At 38.3% G+C, this 23,282-nt stretch overlaps 1 protein-coding gene across 8 annotated transcripts; it reads left to right on the forward strand.

The window, feature by feature from the left end:
- The first annotated feature begins 266 nt into the window (after positions 1–266).
- LOC131324211 (pentatricopeptide repeat-containing protein At1g62930, chloroplastic-like) lies at positions 267–17,101 on the forward strand. Of its 8 annotated transcripts, none has more exons than XM_058356075.1 (4): positions 267–2,433; positions 4,027–4,154; positions 7,679–7,792; positions 9,949–10,321. In XM_058356075.1, the coding sequence occupies exon 1, from the start codon at positions 362–364 to the stop codon at positions 2,264–2,266; it is 1,905 nt and encodes a 634-aa protein (XP_058212058.1). In that variant the 5' UTR covers positions 267–361; the 3' UTR covers positions 2,267–2,433; positions 4,027–4,154; positions 7,679–7,792; positions 9,949–10,321. The 8 variants fall into 8 exon arrangements, with proteins under 8 accessions (XP_058212058.1, XP_058212056.1, XP_058212055.1 ...); XM_058356073.1 differs by having other exon boundaries at positions 4,043–4,154; positions 7,679–7,798; XM_058356072.1 differs by having other exon boundaries at positions 4,043–4,154.
- The last annotated feature ends 6,181 nt before the right edge of the window (positions 17,102–23,282 follow it).

Consider the following 23,282-nt stretch of genomic DNA (forward strand, 5'->3'; position numbering starts at 1 on the left):
ACAAAAAATAAGAAAGTTGGCTTATATAGCCGAACGGGTCTGTTTTAACCCCAAAAAAAGGGTCCATATGATTTTGCTATTTAAAGGACTAACAATGGACTAACGGAAGTTAGTAATTGGACCGAATTGAAACAAAATGAAAAGTACAGAATGTAAATCGAGCCAAATATAACTATAGGGACCAAATTGACACAAATACTTAACTATAAGGACTATTACAGTTTTTCCCTTTAAATATTTCGAAGATTTTTAAACGCTCCAGCTCATGCTCCTGCGCCCGCACTCGTCCGCGGTGACTTAAGCTAGACCACCGAAAAGGTGATTTATCTGGAGAGAGAGAGAGGCGCAGAGGACGGAGACGATGACTCAAAGTGGGGCACTTTCAGCAATCAGTCCCATGGAATCTGCTAATTACCGAAAAGGTATTCATCTCTCTCTACCACCACACCCTTCATCGTGCTCCCTTCCCACTGGGACTGTAAATATGTTTCGTTGTTGCTCTAACACTAGAAACCCTAGTTGTTCTCCTCCTTCTGCAACTTTCACCAGTCAACAAAAACACCAACCGAGAATAAAGCTAGATGGACTCCAACAAGCTGAACAGTTTCTGAACCAGTTGTCCCAAATGCGACCTTTGCCACCGGTACGTGTAATAAATAAAGCGTTATCGATGATTGCGAAAGCGGTACGTTACACCGAGGCTCTTTCTCATTTTGACAATTTGCAGTATCTGGGCATTCGGGTTGATATTTATTGCCTCAACATTGCAATTAACTGTTACTGTCGCGTGAATCAAGTTGGTTTTGGGTTCTCTCTTTTAGGCGGCATCTTTAAACGCGGTGGTAAACCTAATGTAACTACCTTCACCACCCTGATGAACGGATTTATTTTAGAAGATAAAACTAATGACGCGTTCGAGTTATTCGAGAAGTTAATGAGAAAGAGAGAAATTGAACCAAATGTGTATATGTATCAAACAATCGTTTATGGGCTTTGCAAAGGTGCAAATGCTGGAACGGGTATCAGCATGGTGGATGATGCTATGAACCTTTTATGCGGGATGAAAGAAAAAGGAATTCACCCAAATGGTGGTATTTATATCAATATAATTCGTTGTCTATGTGACTCGTGCCGGTGGGAGGAGGCTATGTCACTTTTAATAGAAATGAGTAAGAGAGAAATTGAACCGATTGTCGTTCCATATGGAATGATTGTCAATGGCCTTTGCAAAACGGGGAACACGAGCATGGCTATTCGGTTGCTTAGGACATTGGAAGAGGGAGGGTTTAAATCTGACGTCAAAGGGTATAGCATGATCATTGACAGTCTTTGCAAGGATGGGATGGTAGATGACTCCATGAACTTCTTATTAGAAATGAATGGGAAAGGTATCCATCCAAATGTTGTCACTTATACGTCTTTGATTCATGGCCTCTACAATTGTGGCAAGTGGGAGGAGGCTCGAGAAATGCTGAGAGAAATGTTCGATAGTGGTGTTTCACCAGATGTTTGTACATTCACTGTGCTTGTGGATGCCCTTACCGATAAAGGAATGACAAGAGAAGCAGAGGAGGTACTTGAATTCATGATAGAAAGAGATGTGGATCCTGATGTCGTCATATACAGTGGTGTAATGCAAGGGTATGGTGTCCAAGGCCGAATGGATGAAGCAAAGAGAGTGTTTGATACCATGGTGAATAGGGGCCTCCAGCCTAACATCATCAGCTATAACATTCTAATCTATGGGTATTGCGAGAACATGAACTTAGACGAGGCCATCAATTTCTTCCGAGAAATCCCTCAAAGGGGTTTGAAGCCTGACCTTGTAACTTTTACCTCTATGTTCAAGGGTCTCTTTCGGGTTGGTGAATATGCAGTTGCTCAAGAACTACTGAATGAGATGGAACTTGCCGGCCTAACTCCCAGTGACAAAACTTATGGTATGTTGTTGGATGGGCTTTGCAAGACCGGGCATATTGATGAAGCATTGTTGTTATTTCACATGATTGAAAATAGAGGTTGTCTCAATGTCGTTATGTACAATATCCTCATTGATGCATTATGCAAGAATAAGAAACTAGATAATGCAAGGGATCTTTTTATTAAACTTTCTTCCAAGGGGTTACAACCTGAATTTATTACATATGATATCATGATACGTGGTCTTCGCCAAGAAGGATTTTTCGATGAAGCTAAAGAGTTGTCTGTGAAAATGGAGCAGAATGGTTTCTTGCCTGATATTGGCGATTACAAGTCTATCATATGAGGTTTTGTTAACGACAGAAGTTCTATCAGGCTCTGTTACTTGTTGAGGAAGCGGTTGCATCTACTTTTTACATGATTAACGACTTAAATTTTAACTGAAGGATGGGCTCTTGCTCTTCAAGAAGTGATAACGAAGTTCATGCCAAGGATAGACGTGGAGCTGTGAAGGTAAGTCTAGTCTTACACAAAAATATGTAGGCTATCATTGAGCCAAACTCTTGTCTCTCTGCGTATAAATTAGTGGTATTCTGAATAGTAATTCGCGGTCATAGCCACTTTTTTTTTTCCTTTGGGAAGGCGGAATACACTGTTCAAACATATTTCCCATTAACTCTTCCACTCTTTGATTTCTCTCTGAATGTGTCTAAATTACTTAGTGTAATACTGTAATATGATTTTCGATATCATTAATTTTTATGTTAGCATTACCACATGTTTTAGATTCTTGAGTGTGAGTCCACTTCTCCCATTTGGACTCCAAAGTTTATACTGGGCTATCAAAGGTGCTGAATGTCAGTGACTCAGGTCTCAGTGCTTTGTTCCATTTTTCTGTAGTTTCTTCAATTATTTGCCCCCCTTCAATTCTGGAAGTTCAAATAAGTCTCCCATTCTATTATTTTTCTCCAGATTTCTGTAGTTTTGTACCAGTCCAGAGCAATGCTTACATGTGTCCTGAATCTCCTCTATGATACTCTAGAGGAAGAATGAAAAGGGTAGAATAATAAATTTGGATGGGAACGGTCCTTACTAAAGCCCAAAAGCTATAATGTCATTACCTATACTATTCTGTTGGTTGCATAAAATCCACTAGGCCAATGAGCTTTAAGACCATTAGTAGAAAACATGCATTTCAATTTATCCTTCAGTCCTGGGCCTTGTAAGCATTTTTGTGTCCTCTGTAGAAGCTTTTAAATTAATTGCATTGTTGCCGTTGCGTTTTGAAAAATAGTGTTTTACATCACTTTTCAAAAAATTTGTTTGATTCAATTGATTTCAATGTTTTTGAAGATTTTTTTGGGGAAAAGCCATTTGTTAGGAAAAAGACAAAAAAAAAAAAAAAAGATGAAGTTATTTGAAATTAAGATTTGAAAATCAATTTTAATACTAGATGCCAAACTGAAATTATGTCCGTGTTTTCCTAACAATCCGTAAAATGTGTTTTGAAAAATTATTTCGTTCAATAGCAACAAAACAGGCCTAATAATGCTACCCATGTCGATTCTTTCACATTTAGTCATGTTGATTCTGTCATGGTTGGCTGCAGTAACATTAGTCATGCTGCTCTGTCATGTTTTTCCTAAGTTCATTTCGATTATTTCTAAAGCCTCTGAAGTTACCCAGTTAAAATGCTGATTTGTCACTGTGGTGCCCAGCGACCTCAATAATATTCCTTGATGCTGACATTACGTAAATACCTGATGAATTTACAACTGTTCTTTTTGCATGTAATCGTGATGAACTGTACTAAATCCATGTTATTCTTTTATCGAAATGGATAGGGAAGGATCAGGCAGAGCAGTTAGATTTTAGAGTTAAGACCTCAAGTCTGCAAAATTAATTTTTTCTTCAGTTAGTTTCTAGCGTTAAGACTTAAGACCTCAAGTCTGCAAAATTATTATTTTTCAATTAGTTTCTAGCATTAAGACCTCAAGTCTGCATGATTAAAATTTTCAGTTAGTTTCAAGCGTTTGGCCCTAAGGTCTGCAAAATTATTTTGCTTTTAGAGGAATTCTGGTTTCACTTGTATCTTTTTAATTCAAGCTAGAGTATTATGCAGTATCTATGAAGTACGGACACCTCGCTAGAGGTCAACTACCTCCGGTATTGGAAGCTTGTCAGACACCAACCATCGCCGGACACTCTCAGGACAGGTGTTCAACATTCAAAGTGTAAGTGTCCTCAAATTATCAATTTTGTTGTCTTGGACACTCTCGGGACATGCTCAGAATACTTTAGGGCACTCGCGGATCATGTCATTACTCTAGTGAAGGCATTGGAAATTCTTCATTTTGTGTCTTAGATACTGGGTTTTTTTTTCCGTGTCTTAGATTCTGGTTGATACATTATAGTGACATGTGAATGATGAAACAACTTATGTCGAAACACGTTTGTGGGTGGTATAATGGCTAATGATAATGAAGGCATATGGTATTTTAATATAGTTGCCTTACTCTTGTTATTATTTTTTGGTTTCACTGTCATGTCATGTATGTAAAAGACAAACATATATATATATATATATATATATATATATATATATATTTATAGAGACTCTCCTTCTTATAAGGACCACCTCATTTTAATAAAATGCGGACCTCCCTTTCCTGATCAAAGTTCGATGATTCGAGCCGCTCAATGTGTTCAGAACGTGATTTTAAGGGTACCTGCGAGGAATCAGCGAAAAAAAAGACCGGGAAAGGCTTCATCCGAGCAGTTTTTGTTTGTTTTTTATCTAACGGTTCAAATAAAAACTGCTCAAATCAAGCCCTTTCCGGTCATTTTTTTTGCCAATTTCTCTTGGGTACCCTTAAAATCACGTTCTGAACACATTGAGCGGCTCGAATCATCGAAACACGATCGGGAAAGGTGAGAAATAGGGAGGTCCGCATATAAGGTCCTCATTTTAAGGTCCTTACTTGAAGATTTCTCTCTCTCTCTCTCTCTCTCTCTCTCTCTCTCTCTCTCTCTCTCTCTCTATATATATATATATATATATATATATATATATATATATATATATATATATATATGTTTACCGTGTCCCCAAAATGTCGTGTCCTCCATTTTTCTATAATTTGCTGGTTGGTGTAGCGGTGTCCTCTCTGTGTCCTCATTACTTTGTGCAAAATGGTGCACAATAAATAGATATTTGTGTGTTAGATTGAGTACCTGAGGGTAGTCCAATGATGTACAGAAGGCCCGGGGTGCCGAAGGCGGAGGAGGAGAGAGCCCAAGGAAGATCCTAGAGAGAGAGAGTGGCAATAGAGAGACCAAGAGCAATGGGTGTGTCGTGTTGGATGAAGGCAACGCCCATTTATATAGGAAGGAGATGGCCTAAAGTCTAGCTAGCTAGACTGATGACACGTGGAGGGTCCTCAATGGCTGGTCATCTAAAGGTCGTAGGCCTTTGAGGCCAGAAGTTAGACCTCTGAAGTCAGGCTAATAAGATACGTCATATATAGGGCTGAAGCTTGCAGAGGTAGGTAGTAGTCATGTACTCATGTGAGGTCTAGGCCATATGTTTGAGGGTAAGCGATTTAGAGGTTAATGATCCAATGGTCAGGTGGTAGGTATGATGCAAAGAGCGAGAAATTGTCCTTCGGTCAACAGGTCTCCCTCTCTAAGACTAGTCTGAAGTCCAAACTCTTGAAGGGAACTTGGGCCTTCAGACGATCCCTTAAAGCTCATGCCTCCGTTCCACAGTCCTCCTTCAGTCCCGAGCGACTTGAGCCTTACCTTCAACCCAAGTGTAACCCTTCGACTTCAGGAGCGGTTATCCTTCAGTCATGCCCCAGAGGTCTCTTTCAGCTGGGCTAACCTTCACCTCTTGAAGTCACCTTGTTCGCTTCGCACCTTGATACTTGGTACCATGTACCCACATTATGAAAATAAGAAGTTACAGAGTTGGGATTGTGTTGGGCTTGGTGAAAAACGGACATTAACTATGAGGATGTGTTGGAAGGACTTTAAACTTACAAGAATCTTAGAGGTTTAGCGCCCAGTGGTTTCGGAGGGCAGAGATTGGCATCATGGATGAGAAGTAGAGATGATGAGTGCTTTGAAATTTAGCGAAGATCCAATTAAGTTGCTGCAGATTATGTGAAGAAATCCCAATACTCGGACACCTTCCTCACCTAGAAGTCATTGTAATGGTGGTTAGGTAATGTGGAGCGCATTGGTCCTGAAGTCTTTGTATTCGATGACCAAATTGTTGGTGGTAGTAGTAGTAATGTGGCTCTACCAGCACTAGTTTTTTTTTTTCCTTGCTAAGCAAAAGATTTTATTATCACTGAAATACGAGTATTACAATGATAAAAGGAACAAGGGAAAACATCAAAAAACTAAGCAACGTTTAAATAACTAAACAGAGCCTAGATTCATCCTCTGCCTCCTGAGACCAAATCCTCTACCAGCACTGGTGGTATTCCTGGCATTGAGAAAACTCACTCTTTGTGGTAGTCGATGTTGAAAGAATTCAAAGAACGGTCAGATGTATCATCATTGCCTCGTGCAAGCACGAGTATAATGGAGGTCTTTCTTTGTCTCGAGGAGTTGTGTATCCGGGACTGCCCTAACTTGATTACCATTCCAGATCATTTGTTATCCATTCAAGATTTACACATTGTTTCGACATGTGCCTTCTCAGGTTTCTTTAAAAAGGTGTGTAAACCCTCTTTGACCATAGTGGTAGATCTGCATTTGAAATATACTGGTATTCTCCTTGAACTTGTGCTGGAAACAAGCAGCAAATCCGTAGGCATTTGGAACTAAGCTCTTTGAGGGAGCTGGAAGTAATCCCAATACTCGGACACCTTCCGCACCTTGAAGTCGTTAACATGAATGAATTGGATAATGGGGAGTGCATTGGTCCTGAATTCTATGGATTCGATGAGCAAATTGTTGGTGGTAGTAGTACTACTACCGTGGCTGCACCAGCATCCAGCAATAGTAGTATTCCCGGTATTGAGAAAACTCACTATTCGTGGTATGTCGAAGTTGAAAGAATGGTCAGATGTGTCATCGTTGCCTCCTGCAACCACGAGTATAATGGAGTTCTTTCCTCGTCTTTAGAAGTTGTGCATCCGGGACTGCCCTAACTTGATTACCATTGCAAGTCATTTTGTTATCCATTCAAGATTCTCAGGTTGTTTTGAGATATGCCTTCACAGGTTTCTTAAAAAAATTGTGTAAATCCTCTTCGACCATAGTAGTAGATCCGTGTTGGAAATATACTGGTATTCTCATTGAACATGTGCTGGACACAAGCGGCAAATCCCTAAGATATTTGGAAATAAGGTCTTTGAGGGAGCTGTATTATTTGCCAAAGCAACTACTAGACCTAGCTTCCCTTGAGACTTTGAAAATAGCAGACTGCGATAACCTAAAGCATGTTAAGTGCAGAAATAGGAGCAGTATTCAACCGTGTGAAATAACTCAATTAAAGAAAAAGGTATGTGAATGGTAGTCTGCTTATCTCCTTAAATCCTTGAAGTGACTCGATAACATGTCTTCTGTTCGAACAGCACACAATGCACAAACTGAAAAGCACAAGGTCCAATGGATGATGCCATGTCTGGAATTACATTGAAATAGTACAGCTTTGCATAATTTCTAAGACCAGGCAACAAACTAAATGTGTTCCTTTTTTGTTTCCTGTTTGAACCTTTTCTTGAGCATTCTTTCTGTTTTGCAGAATGCTTGTGGAATTCACGGCATCATTTCGGTTCTCAAAAGTCTTATTCAAAAACTTGTATGCACAAAGTTTTTCTTTAGCCCTGAATTCAGACCTGGCTTCTTTCATCTAGGGGTAAGTGTGAGCATCGGAACTTTCTCTTTCAGTTTTTTTCTTATTTATATGCTAGGTTTGTTGGCTTACGTGGTGGATTTGCTAGTTTTTCCTCCATGGATTGACAATGACTTATTTGTGCTAGAAAAGTGTTTAGCAAACATTTTAGTGTTGTTCTGATATTGAAAAGACTATTTGATTTTGATTGTAAGTGATTGACCATTTCATCGACTTATGTTTTATCTTAACTAAGTCGCTTATGTTTCATCTTCCTACGAGTTATAGTGTCAGGACGAGTGACTTTGTTGCAGTATCTTGTAGGGCTCATTGTATACTTACAGCCCATCGAAGTTTGACTAATTGGCAAAAGGAGTTAATTTAGGTTCTATAATCTGGTCTCGGGCTTCAGGCTTCCTATTAACAAGTAATTGGAAATTTGGTATATCCTTTTATGCAATATAGTTGTAAAAGTAAAACTGTATCTCTATGCTTATATCAATATGCACAAGTACAGAGGATTTGGAGGAAACACATAGATCTTGGTGTTAAGTTTCTCGATTTGTTCATCTAGCTCTCTTGTTTCATGTTTTATTTAATTTCGGCGAGTCTGTGACACTTAGTTCTGAGATTGTCTACTCTATGAAGGCAAAGATTTCCAATACATAGTATCATGGGTGAGTCCCGCATTTTGTTGAAGCGGACGCCAGACAGACTCATAAAAATAACGCGCCTCCTTGTTTATTAATGTTGCATAGAGTGTATCCTCTTTTTAGAAAATTTTTGTATTGGGCTATTGCATGTTTGAATTATAGATGTGGGGGTATCACATTTCACCATTGGTATTCAGACATCAGCTATGAGTTCTGATCCAGAAAGATTCCCGGCTAATTGTCCTCCTGTATCAACAACTCATATGGAGTCATGGACTAGCAGGAGTGAAGTTTGGTAGTTGCATTCAAAGACGGAAAGAGGACTGGGCTTATGGGGGCCAAGGCCTCCTGTAGTTTCTGTTTTTATTTTTATTTTTAATATTAATACTTCACATGTATCATAATTTCTTTAATCAAAGAACTTCTACAAATTTTAATTTTAAGTGCCATGAATCTTGTTTCGTCTATCAAAGAACATCTTAAAAAATTTAGAAATGATTGATGAGATGGTTTGCATTCGAATGTGATACTCCCTCCGTCCCTAAACACGTGTCCCCTAAAAAAGTCGTGCAATTTTTGAACAAAAAATAAAGTTCTTTAGTGCATATATAATGTTTTCAAATTCTTCGCAATGAATTAAAGATCTGATTTGGTGTGAAGAAATTTAATATTTTTTCATGGAAGTACTTTACATTTTTTAAAAAATTGCATGCCTTTCCGTAAAGGATACTTATTAGGGACGGAGGGAATATTATTTTTCTAGGCAAGAAATATTGATGTGCCTGACCTGAATGCTCGTTATATTGAGAGATCTAGGCGGTCGAGCTTGCCATCAACGAGATGAGTTTACTAGATTCCCGAATCTTGAAATTTCTAAATCTTGTTGTTCATATTTCAGCCCCACGTTTACGAAATCTTGCTTCCTTCCCTGGTTGCATTGCATGTATAGGCCATGCTGAGGGAAGTTTTAGCTCGGGTAACATTGTTGCGTGTGTATTTGTCTCATCCTTTGTTTTTCAGTATCATTTTTAATGTCATAGAAGAACGATGATCCTTGTCCATGTCAGGGAACGTTAGTGCTACTTCATTTGACTTTCTGCGATCAAGCACAACGTAGGTTCTCAATCACTTCCAATCTATCGAAAGTAATCTTGGGTTGGTGGCTGCTAGTTTCTCTCTTGTTATAGAGAGAATGCCCCCGAAAAAACTTCTACGATATAGCATTGATAAAGTAATCTTGGGTTGGTGGCTGCTAATTTGTCTTCCATTCTATGTTTCTCATGGAACTCGGTGATCAAAATCTTGAGCGACTTTCATCTGCTTTAGACGATTTATGCTTTCTTTACACTGCTTGGTATTTTAGTGGCTTTATTTTCTCTACAGCTTGATTTTATTCCTTTAATTAAGTGTTGTATAAAGTATGCAATGTCTCTCTCTCTTACCTTTTTCTTTTTGTTAGGTTTTTACTGCCAGTGATTGTTTTAGCCTTTTGTTTGATCTCATTCTTATATGCTTTTGATATTGTAGTCCAGCAGCAACTTAAATTTGGGTGTGTCATCTACTCAAAGGAATCCCGAACCATAATTGGTGACCTTAGCAATGGATTATAACATTCTGGATTCATTTCCTCACTTGGACGAAATATTTTCTGGAAGGAGAGAGGATTTTGATGGCAATTGGCAGTCACTAGAAGAGTGGGAGGGGAAGATCATTTAGAATAGGCAAGCTTTGACACACATGGAATCATTTCCATACTAGCGATTGGCACGTATCGGCATCGTTTGGCCTAAATTTTGTTGGAAAGGAAATTAGCCATCTTTATCCTGTATATTTCTTCGGAACTGTATGCAATGCTGAAGGAAACGATAAATGGCAACAAACAGGAAATGTTTGCTACAAATGCAAAGCCCGAAGTGTCTTTTTATGTGGTCTAACACAAGTGCTATCTATTTGTTCTTTTTCAGAAGGCCGGCAAGTTAATAGGAGAACGGGCCCTATATTGTCAAAAGAATGTCAAAATGTCGGGTTTGTTAATCCGAAATAAGTTAAACATTGCCCCGAATTATGATTTAACCAAGGTTGGACACCTAGCAATTTCGGTTTCTTAACCCAGAAAATAGTAACGATTTTTGAGACTGTGAGTCCATTAATGGGAATTAACATGCACTTTTCTATCCTTAAGAGGTAATTTTCTCTTAAGACTAGGCTGGAAATTTAAAAAACAAAAGGGCTTACCACCCCCCGCGGTTTCGGCTCCTAAGCGACAATGTCCGTGACAAGTGACAACACCTATGTTCTCCACTACCATACTGTTTCCAATCAAATTTGCTTCCATTATCATTAGTGTATCTTCAATTGCTTGAAAACCTTTAAATGGCCGAGGTTTTCAATCCAAAAAAAGGAACCTTCCATTCATTGGTTGTCCGATCCTTGCTTTTTCATTCAGAGAGAGAGAGAGATGAAGGGAGGAAGATTTAAAATGAGAGGGTTTGTAGATGATCATCTCCCCATCCATCCCTTGCATAAGCTTGCAAGTTGAAGTCAGCTGTGACTAAAGCGAACACTTTTGGGTATTAGATATCTAAATAAATAAGCAATTCAACTACTATTATTCCAACACTCTACAAAAGAAATGCACCAAACTGTTAGTCAACAGTGAGGTATTCATGACCTTGTTTTGTCATTCATAGAGTACAAACTTTATCAACATTATGCCACGGAAAACAACTTAGTTACAGTCACTTACAGACCCTTGCATTAAAGAAGTGGAACTGACCCAGTAAATAACAACGAAATAGAATTTCTACCACAGCATATTACTGCAGAAGGACAATTCTCGCTATAAAAAATGTAAACGGTTTTGTACCGCAGAACAAGGTTAAAGATTTTCATGTTCTAATGGCAATGAATCAAAATAGCAGAGTCGATACAAAATGTTAGATGTTCGCTTTATACTTAAGCTTTATTCATGTACTGGACAAGAAAGTTTTTGCTCATGCTAACATGCACTGGACAAGAAAATTTTTGCTCATGCTACAAGCTATTTAATTTAATCCTCCTCCTTTCTCTGGGATTGCGACTGGTTGTATACTAAATAAGACATTAAGCATGATAGAGGAGGAGTACTTGTGGCACTCAATGCCACAACCTACACTACATACTACCTTTGGGACACTTCTAAATTCTTAACCAATTCTCTGTTGGAACCACCACCCAAAGCTACTGTGCTGTCCAAAACACTTGTTGGTTTCCTTGATCCAAATACATAGCAGGTAATATTGCAGTGACATTGCAGCCGTTCAGAAAAAAATATCGTAGTGACGCGATGTCAGATGACCACCCATATGACCAGACGAATCACCTTAATTCCTAAAAACTTCCTCAAAATTTTCCGCAAGCCATTAATCTAGAAGTAATCATTCACTGATGGTAGCTTTAATCATGCAGATTGTAACCCCAATTAGAGAAGATTTGGCAATTAATTCCATTATAAACCTAATGTAACAACTGTCAAGAACTCATTTCACTTGCCACTGATCTCAACTTTTGTAGGGGGCCAAATTTCCCTCAGTTCATAAGGTCCAAAAGGGGTACCGTCATATCTCGGAAGGACCATAAGGTGTTATCTTTGTTCATATTTAAGTTTCGGGACTTTCATTTATTATCTTGCCAAAGCCACACCATTACAGCCGAACGATTTCAACAAGTAAAGTATTATCCCACAAGTATTGCCGAACATTTGTCTTAAGTACGCTCCGGGGTTCTTTATATCACTCGGCAGTTCTTATTATCACTCGGCAGTTCTTAGTATCGTTTGGCAGCTCTTTGTATAGCTCGACAGACATCTTTATCGTTCGGTAAAATATACGGTCGCTTGCTATTGCTCGGAACGTACTACTATTGCTCGGTATGTGGATGCGGTAAGTTGTGATCTTCTAGAAGTTTCTATAAGCTTCCTTTGCACTTTTTACATAGCTTACTCCCTAAGTTTCCTTACTTTCCATTTATAGTAACTTTCTATTAATAGCCTTTACTTAGTCATTAAGTTTCACTTACTTTTTCTCTATATAAGCAAAAGTTTCACTCACTTTTGCTCTTCCCCTCAACTCACACTCAACACTCCTCTCCTACATAGATGGCTTATATTCTCTGCTTTTTTTTTTTCTATTTATCTTCCCCGAGTACTAACTAGCTCGTCGGAGGCTCTACCCGGAGGAACCCCCCTCCGGTTTGCAGGTACAATGTACTGTTCCGACAATGGGGTTCAAAAAGGAGCTATGCTACGGGTCAAATCATCGGAGAACGTCGAAGTCAGATTTTCACGCCTCCACAACTTTCCTTATAGCTTAACAGGATCTTATTCCTACCAAATTTATAATTGCTTCATTTAGCTTAAAAAACTAGATATACCATCAGCTTAAAGCTTAAACCACATGTTAAAAGGGTACTCATTCTTTCTATTACCTTAACTGATGGTAGCGGAATGTCAGCTGCAAGTTGGGCCACTGCACCAACTCCACCCAGCCTGCTAATACTCAGAACCTGTTAACTAGGTGAAAAAATACGATAGAATTGCAAAAAGAAAAAAAGAAAAATACTGGTACACGGTATAACGACAACGTGATGGAAACAGGAGCAGACTAGAAGTGAGTACACAATCCATGCTTACACAACCCCACTCTTAAAACTGGATAAGGCCCATGAGAAAGGTTACTGATCATGCATGGCTAAATGGGTCCATCTCAGTACGCTGAGCTATAAATGATAATTAGATTAACCACTGGAGAACAGCTAGTAATTTCGTAGAAGGACAGCTGAAATCAGTGACAACAACAAAAAAAATCGGTGACAACAACAAATTCAACATAGTAACATTAACCAGAGAACATCAAGTAACTTCGTAGAAGGACAGCTTAAATCACTTACAACAACAATTCCTTGAGATAGTTAACCGTTTGAGCACAGAACAGCCAGATTTGGCCATGGAAAGAGGCCGATTCTGTCGGCTATGTGTTGACTTCAGGGTATGAGGTTCCAGTTTTTTATGTTCTGGAATTCACCAACAAAAGAGAACTGATTTAACACAAGGAAATAATCTGTACATTCTTCAGATTCATGAACTAGTGGGACAAACAAGTTTTTACAAGATAGGAGCTACCTAATCAACCCTCCTCCTTTCTCCGGGCTTGGGACCGGCTGTGTACTAATCAAGTGGTTAAGCATGACACAGGCGGAGTTAAAAACTTGTTTGTGGCTTTGAACCACAACCTACAAGCCTAAGCGACATTTCTAAATTCTGACCCTGATTTTCTATTGCCACTACAATCCCAAGATAATTGGATCAAGATTACTCTATTGTTTCAACTCTATAGCCCCAAAGACCCAATATAATCATATCAATAAAACACCAAGTACATCTTCCTTTAACACGCTATTGCCACAAATGCGGAGACTCATTTCAGTTGCTCAATCCTATGCTCAAATCTCCTTATCAGCTGTCCTATGATGCTTTGTTCAAACGTGACTTTTTCTCTATAGAGATATCACAGATTTCTGAGATCCCTGCTTCCAGTGCCAACTTGTTACTTGTGTTGAAATTTTCCGAGCTTATACATAACATATCAACAAAAAAATGGAATCAGTGCCTCCAGAAGGGTTGACTTAAAAAATGTTCCCATAAGCCCTGAATTGAACTGAAAATACCAAAATATCATTTTGCCGTTTATACATGCCAATGCCAGTTAGTAAACTCAGTTTTGGAAATAAAGGGAAGTTACGTTCAACCCATAATTGGATGTGCAAAATAGTCATTTGACTTAACTCTGTGTGAAGTAGATGTATAGTATATCTTGCCAAAATGGCTGCTCAACGTTGAACTCATGACATAAACTTGGTAAGTCCTACCCCAATAAAAAAACTGGAGGCCTGAATTTTTGGGTTCAGTCTAGCAATTACTTCACGTCCAGATTGCGAAAAAAGCAAGGCACCAGAATTTTAGCTGCTTGAATGAGAAAAAAAAAGGTTTTTAGGCCTGGAATCTCATTCATGCTTGAAAACAGTTTTAGCAATTACTATACGATCATGAACTTGAGCACCTTGCATGCCAAAAAAAACCAATCAGAATAACCAAGCATTCGCTATAATGTAGCAATAAAAATCAAGAATTGATTGAGATTTCTGATATCACTCACATGCCTGATATAGAGTGATCAATCAAGTCCAGGACACATAGACACTTTCAGTATAGTGAACACGTGCACACCCTGTCTGTGGAAGTGAACTGACTTCAGCACTTAGATGAATCGTAGGTTGTGACCAAGACATCATTCCTCGATTTGATCGTCAATTAGACTTGTACAAGAAGTCAAACCAAGGTAATCCCCGCAATACATTTTTTACCCCATACTTAGCATCGCAATAATTTTTTTTTTCCATTGTCTTGCAGATGGCAGTTTCAACACTCATGAGCATTATTGGCATTCCATCATGTTCACCTCAGAGGCTTCACTCTTTCCCAACAGGTAGCCTTTTCCTTCGCAACTTATTCCCTAGATGTAATTCTAATGTCGCATAGACGGCTTTCACTCTTTGGGAAGGCAGCCATATGCGATCCCGCCCACAATGAGAATGTTGCAACGTTCGCTCAGAGGCAGGTCTTTCCATCGCAATATTGCTGCTAGTCTATCAAGGGAGACCAATTACATAGGATTTAGCAGGTTGTAAGCACCTAATTGGTCTTCGAGGGCAAACTACCCGTGGGTCAATCAAGCACTGGTCACGTTGGGATCAAAACGAGGAATTCCATCACGCGGTCACAAAAGTAGACTCATAAATCGATGATGACCGTCAGTGTGCGCGTGGAAAAACAAGGGGTGTTACGCTCAAAACACTGAGGCATCAATGTAACCAGAACTACATGAACAAACTAGTCTCAAAGCACAGTTTAAGATCACAGTCTCAACCAACTAAGATTATCACGCTTGATGCACGAATGCTTGATTCACAAATAGCCAATTGGGTAAAGAAAGCATGTAAAATCTTCAAATGCTCATGGATTTTTTGAAAACATTCATCCAAACAGAAAGCAAAAATTGAAAGAGGTAGTGAATTGCCTCTTTTGGATGTATGTTAACAACTCACACGGAATCTAAACGTTGTTAATTGCTAGCCTGAACCCTGATTCCTACGGGCCTCAATCCAGGTGGGAAAAAAATAGAGTAGAACATACAACTTTGATATCACAGTGCCAAAGTTCATAGCAAATCATATAGATGTGGAAAAAGATGTTTCTGTGACAACATTTTAAGTACTGGAAAGATTATTTTTGTATTGAACTCGTCAGTATTTTTAAGTGACTGGAAATACACAAAAATAACAAGCTTGTAAGCTGCTGCCACACACGCACAAAAAAAACGCATGAAGAATAGAGGCTTTAGAAAACATTTTTGTCAACCAACCTTCTGGAAGTTAGAGCATCAAGGTTATAAGAACCGATGGGGATATATTTGGCCATCCAAAATATCCTTTTAAGGATCCATCAAAATTCATAGCTGCCTTACTCAACCAAAAAACTGCATTCAACGCCATTGCAGATCACATGATATCTAGGTTCCTAAACCAACAGGTCTACAATGCAGCGGATACATGGACCTGATGCCAAACTTCAAATATATGTACTACTTCTTCCTCAAACAAATCTCTCCATCTATTTCAGTCACATTATGACTGCCAATCAATATGAAACTCACAAGTTCCTCATACTGGTCATAGAACCGTGCACTTGTTCAACAATCCCTAAGCACCAAAAGAAAGTTCTATGCCTGTGGTTAAATGGTAAAGTAACTACCCAAAGACATCTTACAGCTAATAGGGGATGCTACCTATGCACAAAAGGCCAAGGACAAAAAAGCCATACACCTCAAGAAGCAAAAAACTTGAAGACAAGAAAACCCCTGTACTTCACTCTAAACTCCAAAAACATTATCATATCAAGAAACCGGTCGAGGGTAGGATTGCACTCTCTCAACTCCCAACTATGCAAACTGGAAAGGAAAAGATTTCTAAGTCTAAACATAGGCATCTCAACCCTTATCAAAATCACTATTCCTCTCTCGCCAAGTTAGCCACACCAAGCAAAACATGATCAAAATCCTAACCTTCCATCTTTGTCAGCCCACTCTATCCCCGAACCATTCTCGCCCAAATCAAACATAAGTCGATACCTCAACCAATACCTTGTAAAAGGATATCACATCCGCCTCCAATTGAAATATAAAAGGATGAGCATCCCTCAACCTCTCGTCACCACACCTAACATGCTTCCAAAATTTCACTTTTTACCCGGTCCCTACCTTCATTCTAGTATACCTAAGAGAACTCTCCCCGTCCTTTTGTAATACCCTTCCAAAGCCCCACCCATGTGGCACATGAACCACCTAGAAGAACAAGCCCCACCAAAGGAAATCTCTCTACAGATTTTCTAACTTTTTGCACTAATATTGGGATAGTAAAGATACATAAAGTACATAGGGAAGCTAGAAAAGTGCTCCAAATAAGAGTCATCCTTGCCTCTTTCAACATACTGCCTCTTCAATCCCATAAGAGGCATCTGAAAACTTGAATCCCAAACCACATTAGACTTCAACCCAACAAAATGTTAAAGAAGATGAAGGGGAGAACTGACCTTAGACATAAGACCACTGCTAACAAATCTATACCAGCCACCTCTCCCGCAGGAATAATCTCAGACTTTCCTACATATTAACCTTGAGACCAGACACTACCTCAAAACGCACCAAAATCCCTCAAAGATAACCCAATTGAGTTGTCCTCACCACAAAAATCAATAGAATCGGTTGCATGCAGCAAATGAGAAAAAACAACCCCAACCCCATTAAAACTGCCTATCTTACAACACTACAGAAAGCCCCATTGCACAGCCATTTGAATCATCCTACTCAAAACTTCCATAAGGATGATGAAAAAGCAGACATCAAAATGGAGAATAATCTAACTCAAGAGATGCAAAAACCAAAACGCACCAAATCACGTCCTTTCCAAAACATATAACAAAAAAGCCAAGTTAAAATAATCATAAGCACCCATCCCCCTCCCCCTCCCCCTCCCCCTCCCCCTCCCCAAGTTCCCTAGGATAGAGTAGATTAGGTTTAACGAATGACAAAAAAAAAAAAAACATAATCATAAGCTTTTTCAATATCCAATGTGCACACAAGCCCCCTACGTATTCACCATCCACCTCTCGCATAGGAATAACCTCAGACTTTTCCACATTAACTTTAAGATCAAACACTACTTCAGCAACACATCAAAATCCCTCTAAGATAACCCAATTGAGTTGCGTTTGTGCCAAAAAAAAATAGAATCATCTCCATACAGCAAATGCGAAACAATAACCTCAGCCTCAATAGAACTGCCTACCCTGAAACATTCGAAAAAGCCTCATCTCACAGCCATTGGAATCATCCTACTCAAGGCTTCCATAACCAAGAACCATGCACCGAGACAAATAATCTAATTGCAGAATTACAATCTATCCAGTTGAACCACTGCCCCCCAAAACCCCTTTTCACGTATTCACCACGTCAGCCCCCCACGTATCCAATATCCAATTTGCACGCAAGCCCCCCATGTATTCGCCATCCACCTCTCCCATAGGAATAAACTTTTCCACATTAATTTTAAGATCAAACACTACTTCAGCAACACATCAAAATCCCTCTAAGATAACCCAATTGAGTTGCGTTTGTGCCAAAAAAAACCAATAGAATCATCTCCATACAGCAAATGCGAAACAATAACCTCAGCCTCAATAGAACTGCCTAACCTGAAACATTTGAGAAAGCCTCATTTCACAACCATTGGAATCATCCTACTCAAGGCTTCCATAACCAAGAACCAAGCACCGAGACAAATAATCTAATTGCAGAATTACAAAATCTATCCAGTTGAATCACTGCCCACCAAAACCCTTCTCCCCAAAAACGTATAACAAAGAATCTCAGTTAACATGATCATAAGCTTTTTCAATTATCCCATTTGCACACCACCCCCACCCACTTGCCACCACAAGCTTATATACTAGTACTTTAAATTCAACTTCTTCTTTCCAAAAAAGACAGGCCACAGTACTTTGAAAGAGTTGCATAAGCCAAAACCATCATACCGATGCACAATATTAACAGCCTCTAACAAATCTACACCATCCACCTTTCCCATAGGAATAACCTCAGACTTCCCCAAATGAACCTTGAGACGGCCACTGCCTCAGAAACACATCAAAATGCCCCTAAGATAATCAAATCAAATTGAGTTGTGTCTGTGCCACAAAAAACAATAGCATCGTAAGCATACACCGAATGAGAAACAACCACCTCGGCCTACCCTGAACCATTCTAAAAAGTCCCATTACTAACATGAATATCAGCTCTTTCAATCATCCTTCACAAGACTTCCATAACCAACAACCCTACACCAAGACGAATAAGAACCATTCTAAAAAGTCCCATTACTAACATGAATATCAGCTCTTTCAATCATCCTTCTCAAGACTTCCATAACCAACAACCCCACACCAAGACTATTATAACCCACTATGTTTCTTCGAGATATCTAATGGAAAGACAAATCAAATCAATCATAAGACTGAGAAACCCCGGTAACATGCATGCACAATTATGACTCATAAATAACCTATTTTTTTATTTTTTATTTTTTTATTTTTTATTCAAAAAAAAAAAAAAAAAACTAATACCATCAACCAATCTTAATACCAAAGGCCAACTAAAATAAAAAAACAAAAAACTAGATTATAATTCTTTTTAATAACTAAATTATAATACTTAAAAGACCCAAAACGAGTAATAATTACCAAAAAATCGTCGTGCTCATCGGTCCGTCGCTCGCCGCAAGGTTGATTCTGGTCTTCGTGCTCATCGGTCTGTCCCTCGCCGCAAGGTCGATTCTGGTGGTATTGTTCTTCTTTCTGCGGTTAATGCAGCAGAAAGACCCCATGGCCTCCGTGGCCTGAACCAACATGGAATCCAACATCGACTGAAATTTGGAATCCCAATTCTTAGCCGCCATACTCTCTCTGAACTCTGAGTGTTTTGCCGCTATATTACTCTCTCTGAATTCTGGGTGTTGTACCGCTATATTTCAGTCTCTCAACTCTGAGCGTTGTGCCGCCATATTTCTGTGTCTAACTCTGAGTGTTGTGTGTGGGTGTGCTTAGAACGTATGTGTGGAGTTGAGATTCTTGAGAGAGCAGACGGAATATATATCGCAACCTAAGTCGGCAACCTAGCCGATCAAAAAAAAAAAAAAAAGTCGGCAACCTAAGTCGGCAACCTAAGGGCCCGTTTGGACGAGGGAAAAAGAATTAGAGGTATTTTAGTTAATAGGGGATAAGATAGGGGATAAGATTGTAACGATCCGGATCCTCAAGCACCACAATATTAAAAAGACCATAATCTGTCTTTTATTCCAAAAACTATATAATTTACAACTATCGATCTCTATAGTACATTAACAACAACCCACTCTCGCAGCAACTCGAACAAGCCCGCACCACCGGCACCTGACCCGGCTAACCAACCTGTAAGCTGGAGTCCAAAGGACCCCAGGAGTGTGTGAGACATAATAACGTATACAATATCAATGCTAAAATATCTGCACAGCACCAACCACCATGTATAACACCAACCACGAATATAACACAATCCACATAAATGGAACCACATATCCGGTCCTCCTCAGTATATGACGGGTGACGTACCACCTCATTAGCCTCACCACATCCCATTGGCCAACATGTCTTTTGGCATAGCTTATTAGCCTAATCACCCCACCACATACCAAACAATTCTACGACATACAGTCACCGCACATAACACAACCAACAAGAACCCAACATTAATATTGTACAAGAAACATGTATCCCACACTCACCCTCGAATTGTCTTGCCATTAGGTATAATTCCACCATGAAACTCATAAAGATAGAGTACCCACTGCCTCACGACTCTTTCTCCAGCCCTATAGTTTATTTTCTTTCAGTAACCATTCTAATCTATATGAAGCCAAAGATTAGGGGTACCAACTCATGACTCATCCATGCCTAAACTTGACAGTTGACACATCCTCAACACATGCACACATGCACGTGTACTACATCTAGAAAGTATATGAACATATAGTAAAAGTTAATTTAATTGTACGACATAAACAATAATACTTGAAAAGAATCATTTTTTTTTTATATATACGGGGTATTACAAAGATAGTAGGGGATATTAGTTAACAAGAGATGGTCCATATTGATGTGATGTTTATGGAGGGAAATTAAATAGTATGTTGTTTGGATGAGATATTAAAGAATGGAAATTAAATAATACTTTGTTTTGATGGAGGATTAATAGAGGTATAAGGAAAGGTGGATGATATAAAAAGCTGTCAAATGACCTTTTTGTCCTTGTGCAGTCCCTAAATTAATTATGTATTACGTTTTATATGTAATTGTAAATTTAATTATTCTTTCACAATTTAAGCTGTAATATTTATTTCTACTAACAAATTAACGAATTTAGTATTATTATTATTTTATAAAAAAAATTAAGTGTTCCAAATTTCAATTTGTTTGAACCGGTGGAATATTTTAGTTTTTTGATCATGTTATCCTAAATGGTTATAATTAAATTTTGACTCTAGGACTCCCGTTGATTAGCCTTAAGAAAGTCGTAGAATCAAATATCTCTTAAGGCTAATCAACGAGAGCCATCGAGTCAAAATTAAATTATGACCATTTATAATAAAATAATCCAAAAATTAAAATCTTTCCACCGGTTTAAATGGATTAAAATTTGGAACACTTAATTTTTCAACCTCTTTAGACAGTTTATATATTAAAAAATATGGCTAAAAAATTATGTGTTTCAAATTTCAATCCGTTTGAATCAGTGGAAAAATTTTAGTTTTCTGATCATTTTATCCTAAATGGTCATAATTAAATTTTGACTCTAGAGCTCTCGTTGATTAACCCTAAGAAAGTAGTAGAATCAAATATCTCTTAGGGCTAATTAACGAGAGCCGAAAGTTAAAATAAAAATATGACCATTTAAAATAAAATGATCAGAAAATAAAAATCTTTCCACCGGTTCAAACGGATTGAAATTTGGAATACTTAATTTTTCAACCTCTTTAGACAATTTATATACTAAATAAAGAGTCTTAGGATAAGTTTGAATGAAAAGTATGATTTTAAGTAGAATGGAGAGTAGAAGTTGGTTGAATGGTGGATGGGAAAATGGGACAATAAGGAGTATTTTCGTCCACAAATCATCCCTCCAAACCCGGATTATTTTTGGGCACCCCAAGAGGAGCCCAAATTTAATACCGGGCAATCCCTAGACCTGACCAAAATGATGAGGGGGTCAAAGATAAGAGGGGAACTAATTTCAAATGTCAAACGGGGGGAAAAGGGCTGGGCCCCTCTCCATTTACCCCCTCTTATTTTTTCCTCCCTCTTTTCACTCCATCCAAGCAGAGCCTAATAGTGTGGCCTCATTTTGACGCTGAGTTTACGGACCACGTAAGGAGCAAACATTATTCAATGCCCTAGGGTACCACGCTTAGCCTCCTCTCAATTGGAGGTTTTAGTGAGGCTCGAGATTATATGCGAAGATCCTACAATAATGTACGGTAGAAAGAGGCTGGAGACAGCGCCATGGCACCATGTGGTGCCTAGGAACACGGAACAATGTCTCATTTAGGAAAGTCGTTCCAACTCATTTCCACAATTGATTTTTATTTTATTTTCTAGATTCAAGGTTAATGTACTTTCTTTAAAAAAAAAAAAAAGATTCTTAATAGGTACTAAGGGTGATTTTGAATTGAAAAGTTGGGAGTGATTATTTTTGTTCAAATCTTTTTTGCATTAATCAGTTTTGTGCCAAATTTTTGTGATTTATTGATTCGTCTCGGTGAGAAAAATCGAAAAAGTATAAAATTGATCGAAACTCGTAATTTTTTAAAAAAAACAAAAAATAGCACACTCCCAACTTTACAAAAAACTACTAGTTTCGATCAAATTTTTTTCCTCTTGCCAAGACGAATCAATAAGTCACAAATGTTTGATGCAATATTTATAAATGCGAAAAAAAATTAAATAAAGATAAAAAAAAGTCACTCTAAACTTTTAAATCGAAACTCACGCTAACTTCTCAGACTAACTCTAAGCCCGTTTACTTGGCGGGACTAATGGTGAAACCTACATTCCTACCGGATGCATCCATAGAATTATAATTATCACATTAATCATATCACATCTCTTAACCCCGTTTCGTTAAGGTTCTTATTTTCTAAATACTTATTTTTCGTTTTATGAGACATATCATTCTCTCACAATACATTACCTTTAATTCAAAAAATAAATGCTCGTTTAAAAGAAGTAATTATTTTAGTTAGTGGAACAAATAATGTATATTAAAACTTTGACTTATTAAAACTTTAGTTAGTGGAACACATTTGTTGTTATATTAATTAACACCTTCTCCTAGTATCAATTATACTAGCTTAAAATCTGTGACAATCATAGTTAATAGGACCTTTGGTTGGGCGCTTCTCAAGTACAAAATATAGCAAAAAAAAAAAAGGGTTCTCTCTCACAATTACAGACTTGCTTTGTTTGGTTAACAGTTTAGTTTAGTTTAGTTTTGGTAGTAAGTGGAGAGAGAAATTGGATAATGATTGAAGAGAGGATTAATGATTGGAGAAAGATGAAGAAGTAATAATTAGATAAATAGGGTAATAATTTAAGAGAGAAATATGGTAATGATTAAAAAACA

This window comes from Rhododendron vialii, chromosome 4a (assembly GCF_030253575.1).
Source record: "Rhododendron vialii isolate Sample 1 chromosome 4a, ASM3025357v1".
NCBI classification, from domain to species: domain Eukaryota; kingdom Viridiplantae; phylum Streptophyta; class Magnoliopsida; order Ericales; family Ericaceae; genus Rhododendron; species Rhododendron vialii.

Excerpts from the sequence above, each read along its gene's own strand:
- LOC131324211 (XM_058356079.1), top strand. The coding sequence starts at position 362 with ATGACTCAAAGTGGGGCACTTTCAGCAATCAGTCCCATGGAATCTGCT.